This window comes from Rana temporaria, chromosome 4, assembly GCF_905171775.1.
Source record: "Rana temporaria chromosome 4, aRanTem1.1, whole genome shotgun sequence".
Lineage (NCBI taxonomy): Eukaryota > Metazoa > Chordata > Amphibia > Anura > Ranidae > Rana > Rana temporaria.
Window position 1 is genome coordinate 264,146,660 of NC_053492.1, and position 21,024 is coordinate 264,167,683.

The window sequence follows — 21,024 nt, forward strand, 5'->3', positions numbered from 1 at the left end:
CATCAATTGTCGCCACTGTGCCCTGCCATCAATTGTCGCCACTGTGCCCTGCCATCAATGCCGCCAGATTCTCTCTCCCCCCGCCACTTACCTTTCTCGGTCAGCTATCCTTGGATCCTCCTCCACGATCTTTCGATGTAGTCCCACCCTTGATGTCGCTTCAGCCAATCAGGTTACCGGTAACCAGATCCGGTGAACCCGATTGGCTGAGATGCGTGTCAGTGTTAACCAAGGAACGCACCCCATGCGTCCCCTGGTTTAATCGCCAGGGGGCTGGCCATCTGAATGTTGGGCATCAGCGGCAGCGTCGACAATACATAGATTCATGCAATGCATGAATCTATGTATTGTTTTTCAGTGGCAGTGCAGGAGAGAGGGGCGGCGCTCCTGCGCCTTCTATGGACGCACCGCCACTGATGCCCTAGGTGCTATATTTTTTGCTTTCTATGTCTCTTTAAAGGGAGTTCCCTTAATGTACTTACTTCATGTCTCAGGAAATATACTACATTCACGCACAGGTAGAGGCAGATGTAGAAGCTATTGGAATTTACAAGAGTGCAGCTGCATACAGCCAATTACTTGAATGGGCGGCTGTACACAGCACCTGTAGCTTCCCAGTCGTAGGGAAAGTGCTAGGCATTTTACGCAAGAGGGCTCTGAAGCCTCTAGATGTCCATGTGCATGAGGCCATATAGAACAGTGGTGTTTTCAGTAGCCAAATCCACTATATATTTTTTTTAGTGAATCGCTATACATGCAAAGGCCTTACCTGTGGTTTTTCCAGATTTGGGAGGACCAATGATTGCAATTTTAATAGGCACTGAGGGTTTAGGCTTTGGCTGATGGATACATTTAATAGGGTTCTTCATAAATGTGTTTCGGTTTTCTTTTGTTGAAAAAAAGTAAATGAATTGCCGGTAAATCAAAGGGAAACTAGGATTTTCTTGATTTTGCAAAGGCTGTATTACTTCTCCTTGGCCAAGCTTCAATAGAAAAAAGTTTAGTTAGACAATTTAGACTATAAAAGCAAGGATTTATTTTTCCCAAAAATATAATTCTAATAAAAAAAAAAAAAAAATTAAAGCTTTAACTTCTATCTAGTTTAGAGACAACAAATCATGGAACGGGGAGTAGGAAAACTAGGGTAATCGTTAAACGTAGCTGTATAAATTCAGACCGACTAACACAATCCAACAAGTTTTATTTATTCTACCCAAGATCTAATTATATATTGCTCTTTTAGAGTGTTTTATCTATTTAATTCTGCTGCACAAACATCTCTATCTAAAGCTACCCATAGGACGGACAGACACAAGCACAACTCCCTAAATAATGCCCTAAACAGGAGCACTTGAACGTTATGAGGGTTCCGGTTTAGGCTACCAAGGATGGTGGGGAGACAAGGCTTCTCAGGTGGCAGTGAGTGCCAACACCAACTTATCTTGGGGAAAAACAAAAATTGTGAAATTGCCTACTTTAACCCACTTAATTGCCATCTCCTTCCAAAACCATTGCATGAGACTGTCTGAGACTGCTCCATAGACATTAGATGGTCTGAATTGAGAAACTATCATCTAAAGTCTATGGACACTCTTACCAGTGCTAAACAGGAATCGCTTTATTAGCATGATAAGACATTTACTTTATCTCTCTTCTCTAATCTATGGTTTGGCAATGGACCTCATTTTTTGAAAAAAAGTTAAAAGGGGTGCTAAAAGACAACATAGCTATGGTTCCTAGCAGCCAATTGGATTTCAGTGTAATTTCCTAATGTAGGTTTAAAATTGTGGTGTGCAAATTAACCAGCTATTTTTTTGTAACTGTGTCCCATCTTAATGGTGTAAAAAAATAAATAAAAATCTGTAGTGGGAAAGTTGTCGACCTTTGATTCTTCCACAAATACCAGATGCCCAGTTGCCATGATGATGCAATGGCCTGGGTACACACATTTGGGGTTCTGACATTTTTGATTTACAGATATACAGATATGAATGAAGGCAGCAAATGGTGGCAGAGAAAAAAAGATTTACCTTACCATATCACCTTCTAGGGAGGAATATTAGCAAGTGACACTTTCCTTAACACATCCACAACAGCAAACTAAAATGTATGTACCATACTCTTTGTATTTGACAATACCTTGACAGGGTCCCATCGTCTAAAGATACTGGGATGCTTATATGACATATGAAGCATCTTGCTTGCAAGGGACAGGCTAATGGGAAAACATTTTTCAAAGAGACTTTCTCGATTTTCCACTGGGTTCTTTAGTTTTTCATAAAGCTGGAAATGCACAATGTGCAATTTACGGCTTGTATTGACTGTAACACATGGTACCATTAGGCTTTGAAGTTCATCCTGTCATTTGAAAATAAAAATAATAAATATGGTACGAATATTATATTACAAATGATACATATTCAATTATTTTACAATTATTAGTGTGCAACAACTAGTGTATTGCCTTTAAAGCCCAATTCTTTTATTCCCCAGGCATGTGTATTGTGTAACTAAACATTTTTTAATCTAACTGCAACTCTTCTCCCCAGCACCGTCTCCCACATTTCAATCCCTGGTCTAGAACTGATCTCTTTACTTACAGTAAACTTTAAAGCTTAAATGTAAAAGTCTAAGAGCAGATTTTGTGATATATTATTTTTATCAGCCAGAAAACCTTATTTTTATTAGCATCAGTTTTTCTTTGTTATTCAAACATGACATCTGACTTCAGGGATAAAACAATTTAAACACATTATAATCTGATTGTAATTTATCCTTTAAATTTAACAATATGTAGTGAGAGGCCTAACCTGGCTGGATTAAAATTGTGCACAGTATTTGGGTCAGTCTTCAGGTTTGCTTGTGGAGCATGCACAGTTCAGAGTACACTCTAGTGGCAGGACAATGTAAATTTCAGTGAGCATGAGAGGGAGAAAAATTATCAATGGCCACCCTGTTAAGTGCAGTTGGCTTGCCTGCCACTAGATGGCTCTGTTGGTATGGTAAGGGGGAAAGTTTTCAAAAGGTGATCGCGCCACTTTTAGAGAAAGCCCTCCTCTAGTGATGTAGTGGGTGGAGATCGCGCCCATATAAATACCAGTGTGGGTGGAACCATGGTGAGATAGGGTATTGGAACAGGACACCGCAAAGGTGCACAGATGTAATCCTGTACTGAGCTCATCTAAAGAGCCCTGTGTAGGGCTGAATTCCCAGGTTAAGTGGCACAGATCTACCCCTGACCTTTTTCTGCAGGTCTTGTAGCATGGTGCATATGGTCTGAGCGGCCTGGACAGTCTTCTTAAATGTGACGGACACTGAAACCTGGGAATAGACGTCAATCGGGCAGTGTGCCCAGCTGGGCAAAGCTATAGATGTTACATTTGGAAGAGAGTAGCAGTATACTAATGGAAGGACCTTGTCCCCTGACCCTCAGGTGTGGGTCCTGCGGCTTGGTTGTGGAAAGTCTAACGCTTAGAGAAATAGTATACATGGGGAGGTGGTCCCAATCCTTTGGTGCTCCCAAGAAGAGGAATAGAGAGGGAAGATGGATTTAACTAAAAGATGTGTACTTTTTCTCTGCACTGAAATGATTCCTACAGAATGTTTGCACATGGCATTCCATGCCGAAGAGATTTGGGCAATATGTCACGTGTGAAATGTCACAGGAAGTAATGTGAAGGTGTGAAGTTGCAGTAAAGTGTTGCAAATTCATTCATGTGTGGACTTTCCTTTATTCTGAATTTAATATTAAATCTAGCCTCTGGCCAGGGATGTCCTTAGCGGGCCTCTAATGTGTCCAATATGGTGGGTAAAAGGCAAATGTGTAGGTACTCTATCCAAGAAGTGGGGCAGGACTGATGCATCTTGGCACCAATAGCTGACTAATCTCAAGTCTCCCAATGGTCAAAGTAAGTAGATGCTGGCCTGGAAGAAGCAGCGAAGACCATGGCAGTTACACTGAAAGAGGGAAAACAAAGAGGTAAATTTGCCATAATGTAAAAGTGTATTGTGCATACTTGCAGATTATGGCGTGTGTTCCTGGGGACCTGAGGTGGCTCAGTTCCACTTTAATATATTGTAAAGAAATGGAGAAAGCAAGTTACACGTGCATTTGGAAATTAAGAATTTGGCTGGTATAAATAATTATTTTTATTATGTTATGGTCACAGAGATGCTGTGTCAAGTAAAAATCTAAAGAACTAAGAAGTGGAGGTAAAGCTAATAAGCAGGAGTTTAAAAATACAGTAAAGAAAGTCCACCTTATTTATTTAAAACCTAAAAACTAAAAAAAAGCACAGGAATATTTCCCTTACCTTTACTGCTTGAAGTGACTCGCCATCAGCTTCACATTTTTCTCCAATCTCAGATTTCATTCTCTCTATGGCATCCTCCTCTTGTTCTTCTTCCTCCTGCTCCTCCTCCTCTTCTTCTGGAAATTCTTCAGAAAGAATCTGCTCAATAGGGTCCATCTCTTCCTCCTCTTCCTCATCTTCCTCATCACTGGCCTCAGGATCCTTTTTATTCTGATAAATAAAAAAATTCTTATCAAGCAAAAATTCATAGCTAAAATCTGTAATAAAACGTTGTAATATTCTAGTTCCTTGAATTATCTATCTATATATGCTTAAAAATACAATGACAAATTGTCATCTACACAGTAGGCCACTGGAAAGAGCATGTTTAGTGTTCTGAATTGTTAATTGCTAACACAATAAAATCACTAATGACTCATTACGTTATTGTAATGCACGTTAACCTATTGCACTCTTCCTGTTGACCTTCACACATCACTAATGCCTCCTGTAATGAGGTGAATTCTGAGATCAGCAGGAGGAACCAGTGAGAGCTGTAGGGGACCCAGAAGACCGCTACTCTGAGATGCTTCAAGTTCCAGTCAGCTTCTGTGGACCATTGCTTAAAAAAGAAAGTGGAGTTCAGTGGTGAGTTAAGTATTCCTTCCTCTCTTTATGGGTGTGTTCTTCCATTATAATTTTCTTACATAACAGGGTCACGTTAAATGGCTCTTATCTCACATGGTTATTGAATGTATGTGTCAGGGGTCAGGCTTGGAGACCAGTAGCTCTAGCAGTAGAGAGTCTCCAACTGACCAGCTGGATAATAACAGAAAGAGACCGCCCTGGTAAATGACATGAGCTCACCCAAGGTTCAGAGTCTAATGCCGCATACATACAACGGTTTTTCATAACGAGAAAAATTCATTTTTTTAAATTGGTCGTTAAAAATGACCGTGTGTAGGCTCCAGAGCATTTTTCTCAACAGGAAAAATGGACATTAAAAATTTAGAACAAACCCCTTTTGCAATGTCACCCTGCTTTCAGATAACTAATGGCACGTGCCAGGGATGCCCACTCTCACCCCTACTCTTTGTCCTATGCGTAGAATCCCTGGCGGCAACCATACGGGTAACCCGGACATTATGGGTATTTCGGTAAGGGGCACGGAATTCAAAACATCTCTATTTGCAGACAACATTATCCTCACCCTGACCCAACCCAACTTCGTTAGATACTATTAAGCCGCCCAGCTGCGCGCGATAGTCTCCTGGTTCCCCCAGAGATCCTACAACAAGTGGACGGAAATAGAAAAAATATGGTTAGCTCCGGTCCATCCAAATAGTCTCTTGTGGGATGCAAATGTGGAGGTAGACCCAGACCACTTGCTGGGCTCGATGTCCTTGCTTCGAGGGCTCTGGCACAAAGTGTCTCGCGAGGCAGTGCTCAAGTCCGCGTGTTCCTTGATGAACGCTTTTGTCTGTAACCCTAAAATACCAGACAGCCTGACTCACCAGATGTCCTGGCCCTGGGCTTCTCGGGATTTATTCCACTTCAGACACTTAGTTGACCCTGGGTCCCGTAAGCTGCTAACATTCTCGGAGCTCCAAACGAAACACGATCTGCCCAGACAGGTGTTCTACAGCTACTTACAGATAAGACACTATGCCCAAACCATAGCCCCAAGGCTCCAATTCTCACAACCATCCCCATTTTAATGTATTGTCCTGGAGGGGCGCCGCAGACAGGGATTGATTACAGTAATATATCAGATCCCGAATGCATATGATTGGCCAGGGCGAGGGAATCATGCGTACGTTACGGTGGGAGAGAGCTAGGAGAGCCGCTGCCGACGGAGGCCTGGCGGGCAGTCTGGAGGCAGGCTGCTAAGTCCTCCCTGTGTACTCTGTATAAAGAAAACACGTATAAGATCCCTTTTTTCTGGTACCAGACCCCTGACACTCCACAAAATCTACCCCTCCACCTCTGATCGCTGTTGGCGTTGCCATCAAGACAGAGGCTCTCTCTTCCACATTTATTGGGCCAGCCCCCTCATTGCTTCGTTCTGGCAATCTACGCAACAACTACTTATCCATCTCTTTGAGACACCAATTCCCCATACCCCAAAATTGTTCTTGTTGGGCATCTCTCAACCCCAAATTGCCAATCCATACAAAAAATTACTTAGGCACATTTTAACGGCAGCTAGGTGCCAGATAGCCCTTAATTGGAAGAAATCCACACCCCCATCTCAGGAAGACCTGTAATGCCAGGGTCAAGGATGTGGAGCTGATGGAGAAGATGACAGCCAGGATACGTGATGGCCTGGAAGGCCACAACGAGGTTTGGAGGGAGTAGCATCGGCGGGAGGACACGCCGAGGGCAGATGCAGGAGCAGATGCGGTAACCTAAACCCTTTTCCTGTTTTGTATTTCTCCTCTCTCTCTCTTTTCCTTCTTTAACTTCTCTTTTCCCCTTCCTCCTTCCAGGCCATTGTTGTGTTGTCGCTTGCGACGCTAAAATGTAGAATACAGTACGTTATGCCATGTTTTGACATATCATTAGGAGGAGCTAGTTCCTGTAGCTAGGCCCTATTGGCCAAGAGTTCAACCCCCTCTATGCCTACTGTAAGTAGGAACAGTGTTCATACTCCTTGATAGATGTCTGCTTTGACCTTTTTTAATGTCTGTTTTACTATAACCTGTGAACGGCTTTTTATAAATAGAAAACGGTTATTTAAAAAAAATATTTTTTTTTAGAACATGCTCTATTTTTTCTTGTCGTTTTTCACGTCGTGAAAAACTGTCGTGTGTAGGCTTTAACGACTGGGGAAAAAACTTGCATGCTCAGAAGCAGGTTATGAGAAGGGAAATTTGAATAATCAGCCCAAAGAGTGTCGCTAATCGAACGGAACTTCCCCTTTATAGTGCCGTCGCACGTGTTGTACGCCACCGCGCTTTGCTCAAGCATTTTTTTTTTTCACGATTGTGTGTATGAAAGGCAGGTTTGACAAGAATTGCGTCGGAAAAAACGTTGATTTTTTCCATGACATGAAAAATGGTCGTGTGTACGCGGCTTAAGCACTAACCAGTGTGAAAGTGCAAAGGTATGGCTAAAACAGGACGAGCAGAGGGTTCAAGAGAAACAAGGTTCAAGACAAGATTGTTCAAGAAATTGTCCAGCATCCCAGGTGGCTCAGCAAGAAGAGACACTGCCAGACACAGCAGAGGTTGCAGGCTCAGACCCGGAACCTGACAGTATCACTCTAGCATAATTTGTCCAATTGTGAAACTAATATGAATGTTAAAAATGTTCTTTGTAAAGTGTTAGGTAATATGTTTGTATTATATAGAGATACAATGAAATGGAATCTTTGTTATTTGTAAGATAAAGCAACCTGTTAAGTGGAATAGACCAGTTTCACAAATGGAAACTTCTCTCACCTCTTTTTCTGCATTTATCATTTGTTCAGCCAAAAGTTCAGCTCTTCTCTTGGCAATCTGTTCATCCTGCAATAAATCATTTACAAACAGATTTGTTCATCAATGTGCAATTATTAGCATCATCTCAAATACAAATAAAAAAGGAACTTCTACATCCTAAATATACACTAAGATAGCAATAAAAGCAGTGGTTTCTAAAAAGGATGTTTTACTTGAAAAAAATGAATTATAAACCCTTTACCACACTTCCCCCTCTACTGAGTAAATTAATCTACATAATAGGATTCACTGACAAAAGCAGCAAATACTGATATCTCTTGGCTTTCACTGGCATTTCTAAAATTGGGAAACCGTAACATGAGAATTTTTTTAATAATTCGACAAGATAAACCTAAATAAAAACCCATTCAGTTCCCATAGACATTTTCGTCTGAATTTCGGGGATTGTTGCGTTTGTTTTGACAAACGATAACGAACGTGCAGAATCCGAAATATCCGACCTAAAAAAATGCTTTATTTTCGTTTTGTTGCGCCAACAGTTCGATATAGACAGGAGATTCGACATGACGGTGACAATAGCAATCTGTTTATCGAACCTGCGGTTGAATGTGCCTAACCTAACTATTAGTCCAAGATTATTCGACAGAGAAAAGATTCGACATGAGGAAGCAGTCGCCACGAGCGGACATTTTGGGTCAAATGCTCTGCCCATAGGCTATAGAAGAATTCTAATGTTGGTTGACTAGTAATAATAATTAATAAATATAATTTTTACTAGTCATACATTAGAATTCTACTATAGCTTGTGGGCAGAATATTCGACCGGAAATATACGATTGCAGCGTCGTACCTTGGATGGTTTTTCCGATGGAATTCCGCTCAAGCTTGGCTTGCATACATACGGTCACACAAAAGTTCTCGGACGAGCCAAGAAAATGAATTTCAATGCTTCCGAGCATGTGTTGAATTGTTTCCGTGCATGCGTTGGAATTTTGCGTGTCAGAATTGCTACAGACGGATTTTTTTTCATCTGAAAATTTGAGAACCAGCTTTCAAAATTTTTGTTGGCGGAAAGCCCGACAGGAAGAATCCGGTGGAACCTACACACAGGTCGGAATTTCCGACCAAAAGCGCACATCGGACTTTACTTGTCGGAAATTCCGACCCTGTGTACGGGGCATTAGAACATTCGACAGACACCATAAGCCTTCAATTGACAGATTCCACCTTAATTTGGATTTTCATTTAAAAAAAAACATAATAAAACAAATTTTGGGAGTAACTAAATACATTTATTTTCCGGACGAAAACGAAATTCCGAAACAAAATATTTCAGTGTGCACATGTCTACACTATAGGTGCATCTCAATTTGAATATCACAAAAGTAAATTTCGGTAATTCAAAAAGTGAAAATCATATTATATAGATTCATTACACACAATGTGATATATCTCAAGCATTTCTTTTAATTTTGAGGATTATGGCTTACAGTTATTGAAACCCCAAAATCCAGTATCTCAGAAAATTTGAATATTACACAAGACCAAATTAAAAATAGGATTTTTGTACTCACCGTAAAATCTTTTTCTCCGAGTTCATAGACGGACTAGGCAGAAACTTATAGAAAGTGTTAAACACATCACACACACCATACAGTACCGCCCAGGGGGCGGCTCCTCTGGGTATAACCCCTCTCTGCATCTCGCACTTCAGTTTGTCAAAAAGTAGTACAAACATAAAAAGGAAGGGTGGGTGCTGTGTCCGTCCATAAACTCAGACAAAAAGATTTTATGGCGAGTACAAAAATCCTATTTTCTCTTTTGTTCATGGACGGACACGGCCTTAATCTTGACAAAGTGGGACGTCCCAAAGCAGTGTCAAAAACAAAGGGTGGAAACAGCATAAAAATAAACTTCACCCCAAAACAAAACAGAGCTCCTCAACTGAGGAGTTGCAACTCTAAACAGCCGCCTGCAAAACTTTGCGGCCGAAAGAAGCATCCGAAGATGCACTCACATCAACTTTGTAGAACTTAGTGAAAGTGTTAACGGACGACCAAGTCCCCGCCTTACACACCTGAGAAACAAACGCTTGAAGAAAAGAAGGCTGCAGACAGTACCACCTTATCCTTGTGGAAGATTAGATAAGGAGCCTTGCATGACAAGCTCCCAGCTCAGAAACCTGTCTAACTGATATAACAGCCACCAAAAAGAGTCAACAAGGGGATTTCCCTAATGTTCTCAAACAGTGGCTTCTGAAGCACCAATAGGACCAGGTTCAGGTCCCACGGAGGTAGTGGAGGACAGACAGGAGGAGCCACATGCAGAACCTCCTGCAGAAACGTACTCGCTAGAGAGTGAGCTGCCAGGGGTCTTTGAAAAAAGACAGTCAGGGCAGAAATCTGCCCCTTAAAATCGTACTTAAGGCAAGCTTTTGGTATACCCCCTGCTGTATGAACAGCAGGACTCTGGAAACCAAATGAGTACGTGGATTCCACCTAATTTCCTCACAAATGGATATGTAAGGCTTTCCAAATGCGATGGTAAATCTTCCTAGAGGATAGCTTCCGAGCCCCCCTCATGGTAGAAATCACTGAATCCGACTGGCCCAGTCTTTTAGCACCTGGCTTTTAATAGCCAAGTCAGCGACTGTAAAGCAGGATGAAGTATGGGACCTTGCATCAGCAGGTCCTCACTCAGCGGTAGATGCCAAGAGACGTCTGCAACTAGACGCAATAGGTCGGCGTTCCAAGAACGCCGAGGCCAATCGGGAGCAATTAGAATCATTGGAACCCCCTCTGCCTCCACTCTGCGAAGCATATGAGGAAGGAGCCTCAGGGGAGGTTAAGCATAGATTAGCCGGTACCGACTTGACGGTGCCACCAACGCATCTGTTGCGTCTGCCCATGGGTCTCTTGACCTGGCCACAAACCTCAATACCTTCCGATTAAGTTGAAACGGCAAGAGATCTACGTCTGGTGTGCTCCATCTTTGGCAAAGGAGCTGAAACACATCCGAGTGCAGAGATCATTCTCCTTGTTGGGCTTGCGAAACCAGGGACGCGTCTGTCCCTCAGCAGGCACTTTGTTGGTCTGGGATCGTTTACTTGCCATTCCGTGAGTGTCTGAGACACCAGGGCCCCAACCATCGTTGGGCGCACAGCTGAGCCCACCACCCTGTATAGGTTGTGGGTGACCGCTTCAGCCTTCTTGTCCGCAGGGTCCATGAAAGCAGGAGCCCCTTCTACCGGAATCGTGGTTACCTCTTCTAATCTGGACACAGGAGGGTCCACTACCGAGGAAGAGGTCCATTTTTTTAGGAAACTCTCCCAAGAGGGCAACGGTGTAAATTTTTAGGGACTGAAAAAAACCTTCTGTGGTTTGTCCCACTCCTTGTATAAAAGTTTGTCTAGATAAGGACACACAAGAGCCCTGGTCCTGGTTCTTCCCTTCTTCCCCCTCCTTTCCTCCCCCCCCTCTCCCCCTTCAGTCACTGTTCTGTGCTACGATTTTATCTTTTCTCCCCTGGATGGGTGGGTGTCTGGGTGGTCCTGTTAGATAAATGTATAGCTGCCCTCTGTACTTGTGTTCTAGTTTTCCCTTTCTCCTGTTTAGATTAGGGTTTGAGATTCAGGATTTGAATGGTTCATTACTTTGCGGTGCAGGGGCATCAATTGCCAACTCAGGTGTTTCAGGGGAAAAGGCGTCTGCTTCTGACGTCATGCTGACCCACGCGCCTGACACCCACAGGGGCTCCAAGGCAAGGTACAACAACCAACCTTCCTAGCTGCAAGAGAGATGAGGGGTTTCCCCCTGAGGACTCACCACCCTTGAACAGTATAGTAAGGCTGCATCTGTTTGAGCCGCTTCCTTGTCAGCTGTTTGTGTCAGTCTGACCACTCCGCAGCGTGTGTCTGCAAGCCTGTGCCGTTTAAATGATGTGATATGGCGTGAACCGCGAGAAAATGGCAGCTGAGCGGCAGATAGAGGCCAAACAACGCCGCGGGCCACAAGAACATGGCCGCTGAGCAGCAGGTAGGGGCAAAAACACAGCGTGGACCAGAGCACAGCGTGAACCACAGGAAAAATGGCCACCGGCAGCATGGAGGGGAACACACAGGCAAGCAAACTTTTCATGGCAGCTCATAGCATTTTTAAGCGGACGTACAGCGCAGTTCCCTCACAGGTGGAGCCCCCCCAGGTGAACCCCCTGCCCCTGCCCCAGCAGCCAGCCTAGCTCAGAAAGCCCAGGAAGGAGGGAAGGAAGGGATGGAGGAAAGAAAGGATGGAACCCCCTATTCGACCTCCCCGGGAATGTCCAGCTATGTCCTCCTGCCGAAGCAGGGGATTACTACTTAACCTTCCTGCGTGGATTCGGCCGAAAGCATCCCAGACAGACCATCTTCCGCATGGTTACGGAGGCGACTGTCGGCCCAGCCGATGCGACTCGGCCCTGTAGACCGGTCATATGCGTGCCCTGGAGCGTGTAGCTCATCAGCCACCCATAGAGCGATGGGCATGTTGTGGACGACCCAGCGCATAGCTACGATTGGCACACGTTTGATGGCCAAAAGTGGGGAGACTACAAGGATCTGGGATCCAACGACGGTTGATCGTAGATCACAGGAACAAAAAAAACATAAAACATTTTTTTTGGAATAGATCTCCAGGCCTATGGGCCCGAAGGGAGCCAAGTCTTCTCCCTAGCTAGGCAGGAAAACACTGATCTGCGAGATGCAGAAAGAGGGGGTTATACCCAGAGGGACCGCTTAAGCTGCTTTGATAGAGGCCTTCAGCTTGTCTGCATTTTGGGTCTGGGGTCTCTCATCTTCCTCTTGACAATACCTCACAGATTCCCCATGGGTTTTAGACCAGGCGAGTTTGCTGGACAATCAAGCACAGCGATACCATGATTAAACCAGGTACTGGTACTTTAGGCAGTGTGGGCAGGTGCCAAGTCCTGATGGAAAATGAAATCAGCATCTCTATAAAGCTGGTCAGCAGAAGCAAACATGAAGTGCTCCGGAATTTCTTGGTATAGGGCTGCGCTGACTTTGGACTTCATAAAACACAGTGAACTAACCAGCAGAGACATGGCTCCCCAAATCACTGACTATGGAAACTTCACACTGGACCTCATGCAACTTGGATTCTGTGCCTCTCCATTCTTCCTCCAGACTCTGGGACCTTGATTTCCAATGAATCGCAAAATTTACTTTCATCCAAAGTGGACAGTCCAGTTTTTTTTTCTTCTTAGCCCAGGTAAGATGCTTCCGACGTTGTCTCTGGTTCAGCAGTGGCTTGACACAAGCGACAAGCGACAGTTGTAGCCCATGTCCTGGATAAGTCTGTGTGGTGGCCCTTGAAGCACTGACACCAGCTGTAATCCACTCCTTGTGAATCTCACCCAAAATTTTAAATGGCCTTTGCTTCACAATCCACTTAAGGCTGCGATTAACCCTGCTGCTTGTATACCTTTTTCTACCACACTTTTTCCTTCAACTCAACTTGCCATTAATGTGTGTGGATACAGCACGCTGAACAGCCAGCTTCTTTTTCTTCACCTTTTGTGACTTAACCTCCTTGTGGAGGGTGTCAATGACTGTCTTCTGGACAACTGACAGGTCAGCAGTCTTCCCCATGATTGTGTAACCTACTGAACCAGACAGTTAAAGTCTTAGGAAACTTTAACTTAGGAAACACGAGTCTACAATATTGAACATATTCACAATATTCAAATTTTCCAAGTCACCGCTTTACACACCTGTGAGACAGACGCTTGATGTCGGAAAGCCCAGAAAGCACCAATTGCCCTGGTCAAATGTGCCGTGATCGGAAAGGGGGGAGGCCGCCCCCTAAGAGCATAAGCCTGTATGACAGTCTGTCTGATCCACCTAGAAATGGTAGCCGACGAGACCGCCATGCCCCTTTGTGGACCAGATACCGACACAAAAAGTGAGTCAGACCTCCGAAACATAGCCGTAGCTGACAGGTACACCACAGAGCACGTATCACGTCTAAGGAATGAAGTGCGACCTCCGTAGCATGCACTGGCCGAGGACACAAGGACGGAAGCACAATGTCCTCGTTAAGATGAAACCACCTTCGGAAGAAAGGAATGTAGCGGGCGTAACACTGCCTTATCCTTATGGAGGATCAAGTATGGCGACTTGCAGGACAAGGCTGCCAGCTCAGATACCCTTCTGGCAGACGTAATGGCCACCAAGAAAGCCACCTTCTGAGAAAGCGTCGAGAGGAATCTCTCCGATGTCCTCGAAGGGAGGTTTCTGAAGAACCGAGAGCACCAGATTCAAATCCCATGGGGGAAGAGGTGGTCTAAGAGGGGGAAGTATATGACGAACCCCCCTGCACAAAGGTACCCACCAAAGGCCTCTGAAAGAACACAGCCAAGGCTGAAATCTGACCCTTAATGGTGCTTAAGGCAAGCTTCTGATCCACGTCACGCTGTAAAAACAGCAGGATTCTGGATACCAAACACGTCCGTGGACGCCAACCCATCTCTTCGCACAGAGATGTAGGCCTTCCAAGTGCGATGGTAAATCTTCCTCGAAGAGGACTTCCGAGCCCGCAGCATAGTTGGAATGACAGAGTCGGAAAGACCTCCGTCCCTTAGAACCTGGCTTTCAATAGCCATGCCGTTAAAGCCAGCGACTGTAAAGCAGGATGGAGTATAGGACCTTGGGACAGAAGGTCCTCCCGCATTGGCAGCCACCAAGGCGCATCCGCCACTGGGCGCACGAAATCGGCGTACCAAGGACGCCAGGGCCAATCCGGGGCGATTAGAATCATATCTGCGTAGGAGTTGAGGCAGCAACTTCAGTGGGGGAAAGGCATAGATTAATCGATACTGACCCCACTGGGCTACCAATGCGTCCGCCCATGGATCCCTGGACCTGGCCACGAACCTCGACACCTTGCGGTTGAGGCGAGAGGCCAGGAGATCCACATTCGGTGTTCCCCATCTCCTGCAAAGGAGTTGAAACACCTCCTGATGCAATGACCATTCTCCCTGGTCCATCATCTGGCGACTCAGGTAGTCCGCCTGCCAGTTATCCACGCCTGAAATGTAAACGACCGACAGAGCCGGCACGCTTCTTTCTGCCCACCTAAGGATGTAAGCGACCTTGGACGCTGCAACCGAGCTCTGGGTTTCCCCAGATGGTTGATATAAGCCACCAATGTGGCGTTGTCTGACTGTATCCTGATCGGGCGGGCCTTGCAAGATCCTTGACCACAAGGAGAGGCATAGCCTGATCGCCTGAAGTTACAAGACATTGATCGGCAGACGGGACTCTTCTAGAGTCCAACAACCCTGGGCCGACTGGACCCCCCAGATGCCCCCCCAGCCCGAGAGGCTGGCGTCCGTCGTAACCACTGTCCACTGAAAGGGAAGAAAGGACTTCCCTGCCCGAAGAGCCCAGAACTCACATACAAAAATCGGAGAGACGACCATTTGCGGGACGTCAATTTTTCCAAGGGTAGAAAGACCCTTGCTTCCGAGGAGTCCAGAATCAACCCCAGATATTCCAAACGCTGAGTCGGAACCAGGACCGACTTCTGAATGTTTAAGACCCACCCAAATTCTTGGAGGGTCTGGCTGGTTATAGACACGTCCTCCCTTAATTCTGAGCCAGAAGCTGCTCTCAGAAGATCGTCTAAGTAGCCCACGATGGCAATGCCTCGTTGTCTCAGCAACGCTAGGATCGGCGCGAGCACCTTGGTGAAAACTCTTGGTGCCGACGCCAGGCCAAAAGGGAGGGCTACAAACTGATAGTGATCCTCCCTGATCGCAAAATGCAGAAACCTCTGGTGACTTGCACAGATTGGGACATGCAAGTATGCGTCCTTGATGTCCAAAAACGCCAGAAAGTCCCTCAAGTTTGGAGCGCAGCTACCACCGAGCAAATCGATTCCATGCGGAACTTCCTTACTTTCACAAAGACATTCAGAGCCTTGAGGTCCAGGATCGGGCGGACCCCGTCCTTCGGGACCACAAACAGATTTTTAATAAAAACCCTGAAACCTCTCGTCCTGCGGAACGGGTAAAATTACTCCGCAACCCAGCAAGTCCCTTACTGCCCCCAAAAGGGCAGCCTGATGAGCCGGTAGGAGAGGGAGACTTGAGGGAAAGAATCTGTTCGGGGTATAGGAAAGAAACTATCTTGTACCCCGAAGAGACCACCTCGCAGACCCATTGGTCGGAGAGCAGAGAGGTCCACCGAGTCGTGAACCTGCGAAGCTGTCCCCTCACCCATGAGTCGGGCGGGGGCAGGCCTTCATGCAGTTGCAGGCTTGGGTGCCGACTTGTTTGGCTTCCGCACCCAGAGACGTCTGTCCCCCAGTTGAGGCCTTGGCGGTCTGGGAGGGTTTATCCGCGGGTCCTGACTGACGAAAATACCGCTTCTGTGTGGGAAAAGAAGGACCCGGCGTATGGAGGGGTTCCTTCCCTTTGGAGGACTGAGGGAGAAAAGTGCTCTTCCCTCCCGTGACATCCTTGATAATGTCATCCAGTGAAGACCCAAAAAGCCTCCCACTCTTGAAGGGTAAATCCGGCAGGGCTTTCTTAGAGGCCTGATCCGCAGACCAGCATTTCTGAAAAACCTTTGGCCACTGAGTGAGTGTCTGAGACACCAGGGGAGTGGCCACAATAGGCCGCAAGGCAGACCCCAGCATGGTAAAAATGGAACGGGTCAGTGCTTCGGATCTTCTATCAGTCTGATCCTTAAAAGCAGGGGTTCCCTCTATAGGGAGAGTGGTCACCTTGTTTAACCGGGCAACCGGAGGGTCCACCACCGGAGGAGAAGTCCACTTTTTTAAAAGGTTCTCCTAAAAAGGGTACCGAACCGCCAGGCGGTGAGGGACTACAAAAGCCTTCTGTGGCTTTTCCCATTCCGCATCAATGAATTTATCAAAGAAAGACACATAAGGAAAAACCTTAATAGAGCGGTCCAATTTGTGTGACCCAAAGGAGACCGAGCCCTCAGCGGATACCTCAGCTACACTATCCAGCTTAAGGCAGTCCCTTACAGCAGGGGTCATCAACCCCCGATCCGCGGCCCACTACCGTGCCGTGGTCCTTCTGCAGGCGGGACGCGGGCGCAGTGTTGCCAACCATAAATTTTTTTTACCGACAATCAAAAAAAAAAAAAGGCACTTTTTTCCTGTACGCGGGTCGGCTTTGAACTGCGCATGCGCAGTTCCGGCGAGCTGCCCGACTCCCGAGCTAAGCCACCAAATAGATCCGATTGTGATGATGATCCTGTATTCCGCCTGGGCCCAGGAGGGCGGATTTAACAGAGGCCGACTCACGTGTGCTACTGGAGGCGCGCCGGCGATGTGAGTGACGTCATGGCGCATCCAGCCAGGCGCGCCAGGCTTTAAAAATATTGTAGTCACCAGGAGCTCCAAGCTGGGCGGACAGAATGGAGCAGTTTTGCCTTTGTGGTGCCGGCGGTGGCTGTGGTCTGCCCAGGCAAAACAGTGACAGCCCAGCCCAGCAGCTGCCCAGGCATCCACACACAGCACAAGCGGACCAGCTCAGGGCAAGCCTGCATTCTCAGACTTCTTTGCTTTAAGGTAAGGAGGTGATGTGGCAAGAGGAGCTGGTGCCTGATGGTGGCAAGAGGAGCTGGTGGGGGCAGAAGGTGGCAGGTGATGGTGGCAGGAGGAGCTGGCGGCAGGAGCTGGCGCCTGATGGTGGCAAGAGGAGCTGGTGCCTGATGGTGGCAAGAGGAGCTGGTGCCTGATGGTGGCAAGAGGAGCTGGTGCCTGATGGTGGCAAGAGGAGCTGGTGGGGCAGGAGGTGCCAGGACCTGGCGGTGGCAGGTGATGGTGGCAGGAGCTGGCAATGGGGGCAGGAGGAGCTGGCGATGGGGGCAGGAGCAGCTGGTGGCAGGAGCTGGCAGTGGGGGCAGGAGGAGCTGGTGATGGTGGCAGGAGGAGCTGGTGGTATCAGGAGGTGGCAGGAGGAGCTGGTGGTGGAGGTAGGAGGAGCTGGTGGGGGCAGAAGAAGCTGGTGGTGGTAGGGAGGTGATGGCGGCAATAGCTGGTGGTGACAGGAGGAGCTGGCGATGATGGTGAACAAAAACTGATGGACCATTTTTATATTGAAAGTAACAAAAATATGTTTTTTTTAACTTTTTATATCTACCTTAAATCACATTGCTATTTGGATAGTGTACTTGTTTGTAGCCTAAATACTGAAATTTGCACCTAAAACTGTAATTTTGTAACTTTTGTAAAATGCCAGTAAAAATGTTATGTGGAAAGTGACACACTCAGGGCTCCCACTGATTCTGCATTATGGCAAGTTGGACTATTTAATTTAGTACTACAAAGTAATAGAAATAATGCGCTTCAATCACCCCGACACCATATCAACCATGGTGCCATGATGATTGAAGCGCCAACACCAGCCATTGCCCGCGAAAAATCGCCCCCCCCCCCCCCCCGGTCCTTGGCATAATTTTCTTCCGTGCAGCCGGTCCCCGGTGCCAAAAAAGTTGGGGACCACTGCCTTACAGCATTGATAAGTTCCCTGACCAGTGCATTATTATGCCCCGACCCAGTTAAAGGGTCTTCCTCACAAGGAAGGTCCTGGTCCGGGTCTTCAGACAAAACAGAACCAGGCACCTGAGCCGCAGCCGGATCCTGGTCTGAGACTGAACATTCCCCAGGGGATAGAGGAGGGAGGGGGCGTGGGGGGGAAGGAGGACCAGATACTGGCTCCATATTTGGAGGAAAAAAACTCCCAGGGCCCAGTTCAGAATGAACAGAAAAAAAAACAAAAACCCCAACACTCCTGCTGCGCTGACCGGGGGGGTTACCCAGGGGACTCACCACGCCGGAGGACACTGTTCAGCGCCGCTGCCCATGTCAGGATGTAAAACGTGTGGTAGCCGTGGAGTGCTGTGTGAGGAGAACCGCGCTGGGCGCCGTAGGAGTCAACGCTAGAAGCCGAGGACTTAGGCAAGATGGCCGCCAAGCGCCCATATGGAGCCTGGCGCGGCTACAACAAAGGGGCCGCCAATGGGATTTTCAATAGAAACTGAAAATCCACAAAAAAATGGCGCCAGTGCCGTCAGAACGGCGGCAAAACACAGCATTTAAAAAGGTGAAAGCCTAGAAAGGCTGCTCAGCACCCCAAAACGTCCAGAAAAGAGGACCCCCGGCAGTACCACATAGGCCAGGCGTACAGTCCCCTCAACCAGGTGCCCCCCCCCCCACCCCGACAGCATGTAGAACAGCAGAGGGAAAAAAGGCAGCAGGGAATGGAGGATACCCAAACCCCAGGAATGCTCAGCCGTACCACCCCCCCTAAGAGGGAGGGACTGTACTTACCCGTCCACGCAACGACTCACTGACGCATTCCAGACAGGCGTACAACCGCAATGGAGGTAGCCGTCGATCCGGTCCACTGTGAGTGAGACAACACCACAGCTCAGTCATGTGCGAACCTTGGGGCAAAGCTCACTGGCCACCCCAGGAGTCATGGGGCATGTCGTGGCAGACCCAGCCTCTTTGCAAAGGTGTGCTCATGCTCGCTGGCCGAACTGAGAAGACTACAAGGATCTATAATATCCAGCCTGTCTCTCAGCCGACAGTTGATAGAAGAAACAAAAAAAAAAATAATCTATTCCTCAGGGCTCTGGGCCCAAAAGGGAGCCATACATCCTTCTTTGCTAGGCAGAACGAAAGTGATGCTACATGCTGCAGGGAAAAGGGTTATGTCCGGAGGGCGGGGCTGTTCAGCTCTGTTTAAAATGACATGTATATGAATATCTAACATGTTTCTGCCTAGTCCTCTCCTGTAAACCAGGAACATAACCCACTTATCAAGAATTAAGAGGCCGTGTCCGTCCATGGACGACAAGAGAAATTCACTTTTTGATGATATTCAATTTTTTTTAGATGCACTTGTACATATGCTGTTTAAAATGGTGGCATTCTTAAAGTGAAACAGCCCAATTTTAAATCATCTGATGGCCTTAGGTTTTGGGGATTTTTTTCTTCCTAAACCTAACTGTACTAAAAAACACACAAAACTATGAGCAGTTCAAAAAGGCAACAATGAACAGAATAGTCTATACCACTGATATTTTTTCTGTACAATAGGGTAGGATGTACTTGAATATACACTATATGGTAAAATGTTTGCGAATACATGACCATTACACTTAAGGTATAAACTAGGAGTATGTTAACACCTTTCAAATGTATGCACTCAGGTTTTCAGTGCGGGGTGCTGTTAATTCTCCAAAATTTAAAGACTTTTGAAATTGTATGCTTCGAATTTTATGGAAATAGTTTGGAGAATGCCATTTTCTGTTCCAGCATGGCTGTGCCCATGTGCACAAAGCCAGGTTCATAAAAACTGGGTTTGATGAATTTGGTGTGGAGGAACTCAAGTAGCATTGCACAGAGCTTTGACCTCAACTCTGAGCATCTTTGGGATAAATTGGAATTCCAAATGCAAGTTGCCAATGCCTGATCTCACAAACACTTTTTTAAATAAATAAGTAAACATTTCCATAAAAGCATTGCAAAATCTTATGGAAAAGCCTGTTCTAGCAAACTCTACAGGACTTCCCAAAAGTCTTCATACATAGGGCAGCCCTTTAGGTCATTTCATGTGGCCCTCACACCCCTCCTCTCTGCCCCCCACCCCCCTTGTCCGAGCTGTTGGCAGCAGATAGGACAGAACACCTCCACCAGGTCCTTCACTTCTCTGTGCAGCCTCATTTCCGCCTCCCCTGGTCTTGGTGTTCAGTAGTCTCTGGCAGGTGACTTCAGCCCTTCTCTGGTCCTCCTCCAGACCTCACACTTTCTGCTTCCTAGCTCTGCCCCCAGCTTCTTCCCGGCAGCAGCACAAGGCAAAGAGGGTGCACTGTGATGTGATGCGATGCAATGGATGGTGGGGGACTCTTGATTTCTGATGGTAGGAGTGCATCCAATATCTAGCATCTAGTCTTACATATACAACTGGCCCTTTGAGGCAGGGGTGGATCCAGAACCTAGTCTCTGGAGGGCCACTAACCAAAAATAAGATTTTTTTGCAGGCAATTTATATTTGGGAAATGGCTGGTGTTAACGCTTCAATCATCATGGTACCATGGTTGTTATGGTGTCAGGATGATTGTAGCGCATTATTTCTATTATTACATTGTTATACAAAATGAAATAGTTCAACTCACCATAATGCAGAATCAGTGGGAGCCCCCAATGTGTCACTTGCCATCGTTGCCTGCCACCAGTTGCAGATTGTCCACT

General features: G+C 46.6%; 1 protein-coding gene across 3 annotated transcripts in view; it reads right to left on the reverse strand.

Annotated features, from left to right (window-relative positions):
- The window catches only part of AK9 (adenylate kinase 9), a 209,406-nt gene that overhangs the window by 49,263 nt on the left and 139,119 nt on the right, over window positions 1-21,024 (reverse strand). For all 3 annotated transcript variants that reach the window (XM_040350222.1, XM_040350223.1, XM_040350221.1), the window contains 4 exons: window positions 7,736-7,801; window positions 4,314-4,523; window positions 2,140-2,358; window positions 770-983 (listed from right to left, as the gene is read on the reverse strand). In XM_040350222.1, the coding sequence (XP_040206156.1) occupies window positions 770-983; window positions 2,140-2,358; window positions 4,314-4,523; window positions 7,736-7,801 (709 nt within the window). The remainder of the gene's footprint in view (window positions 1-769; window positions 984-2,139; window positions 2,359-4,313; window positions 4,524-7,735; window positions 7,802-21,024) is intronic.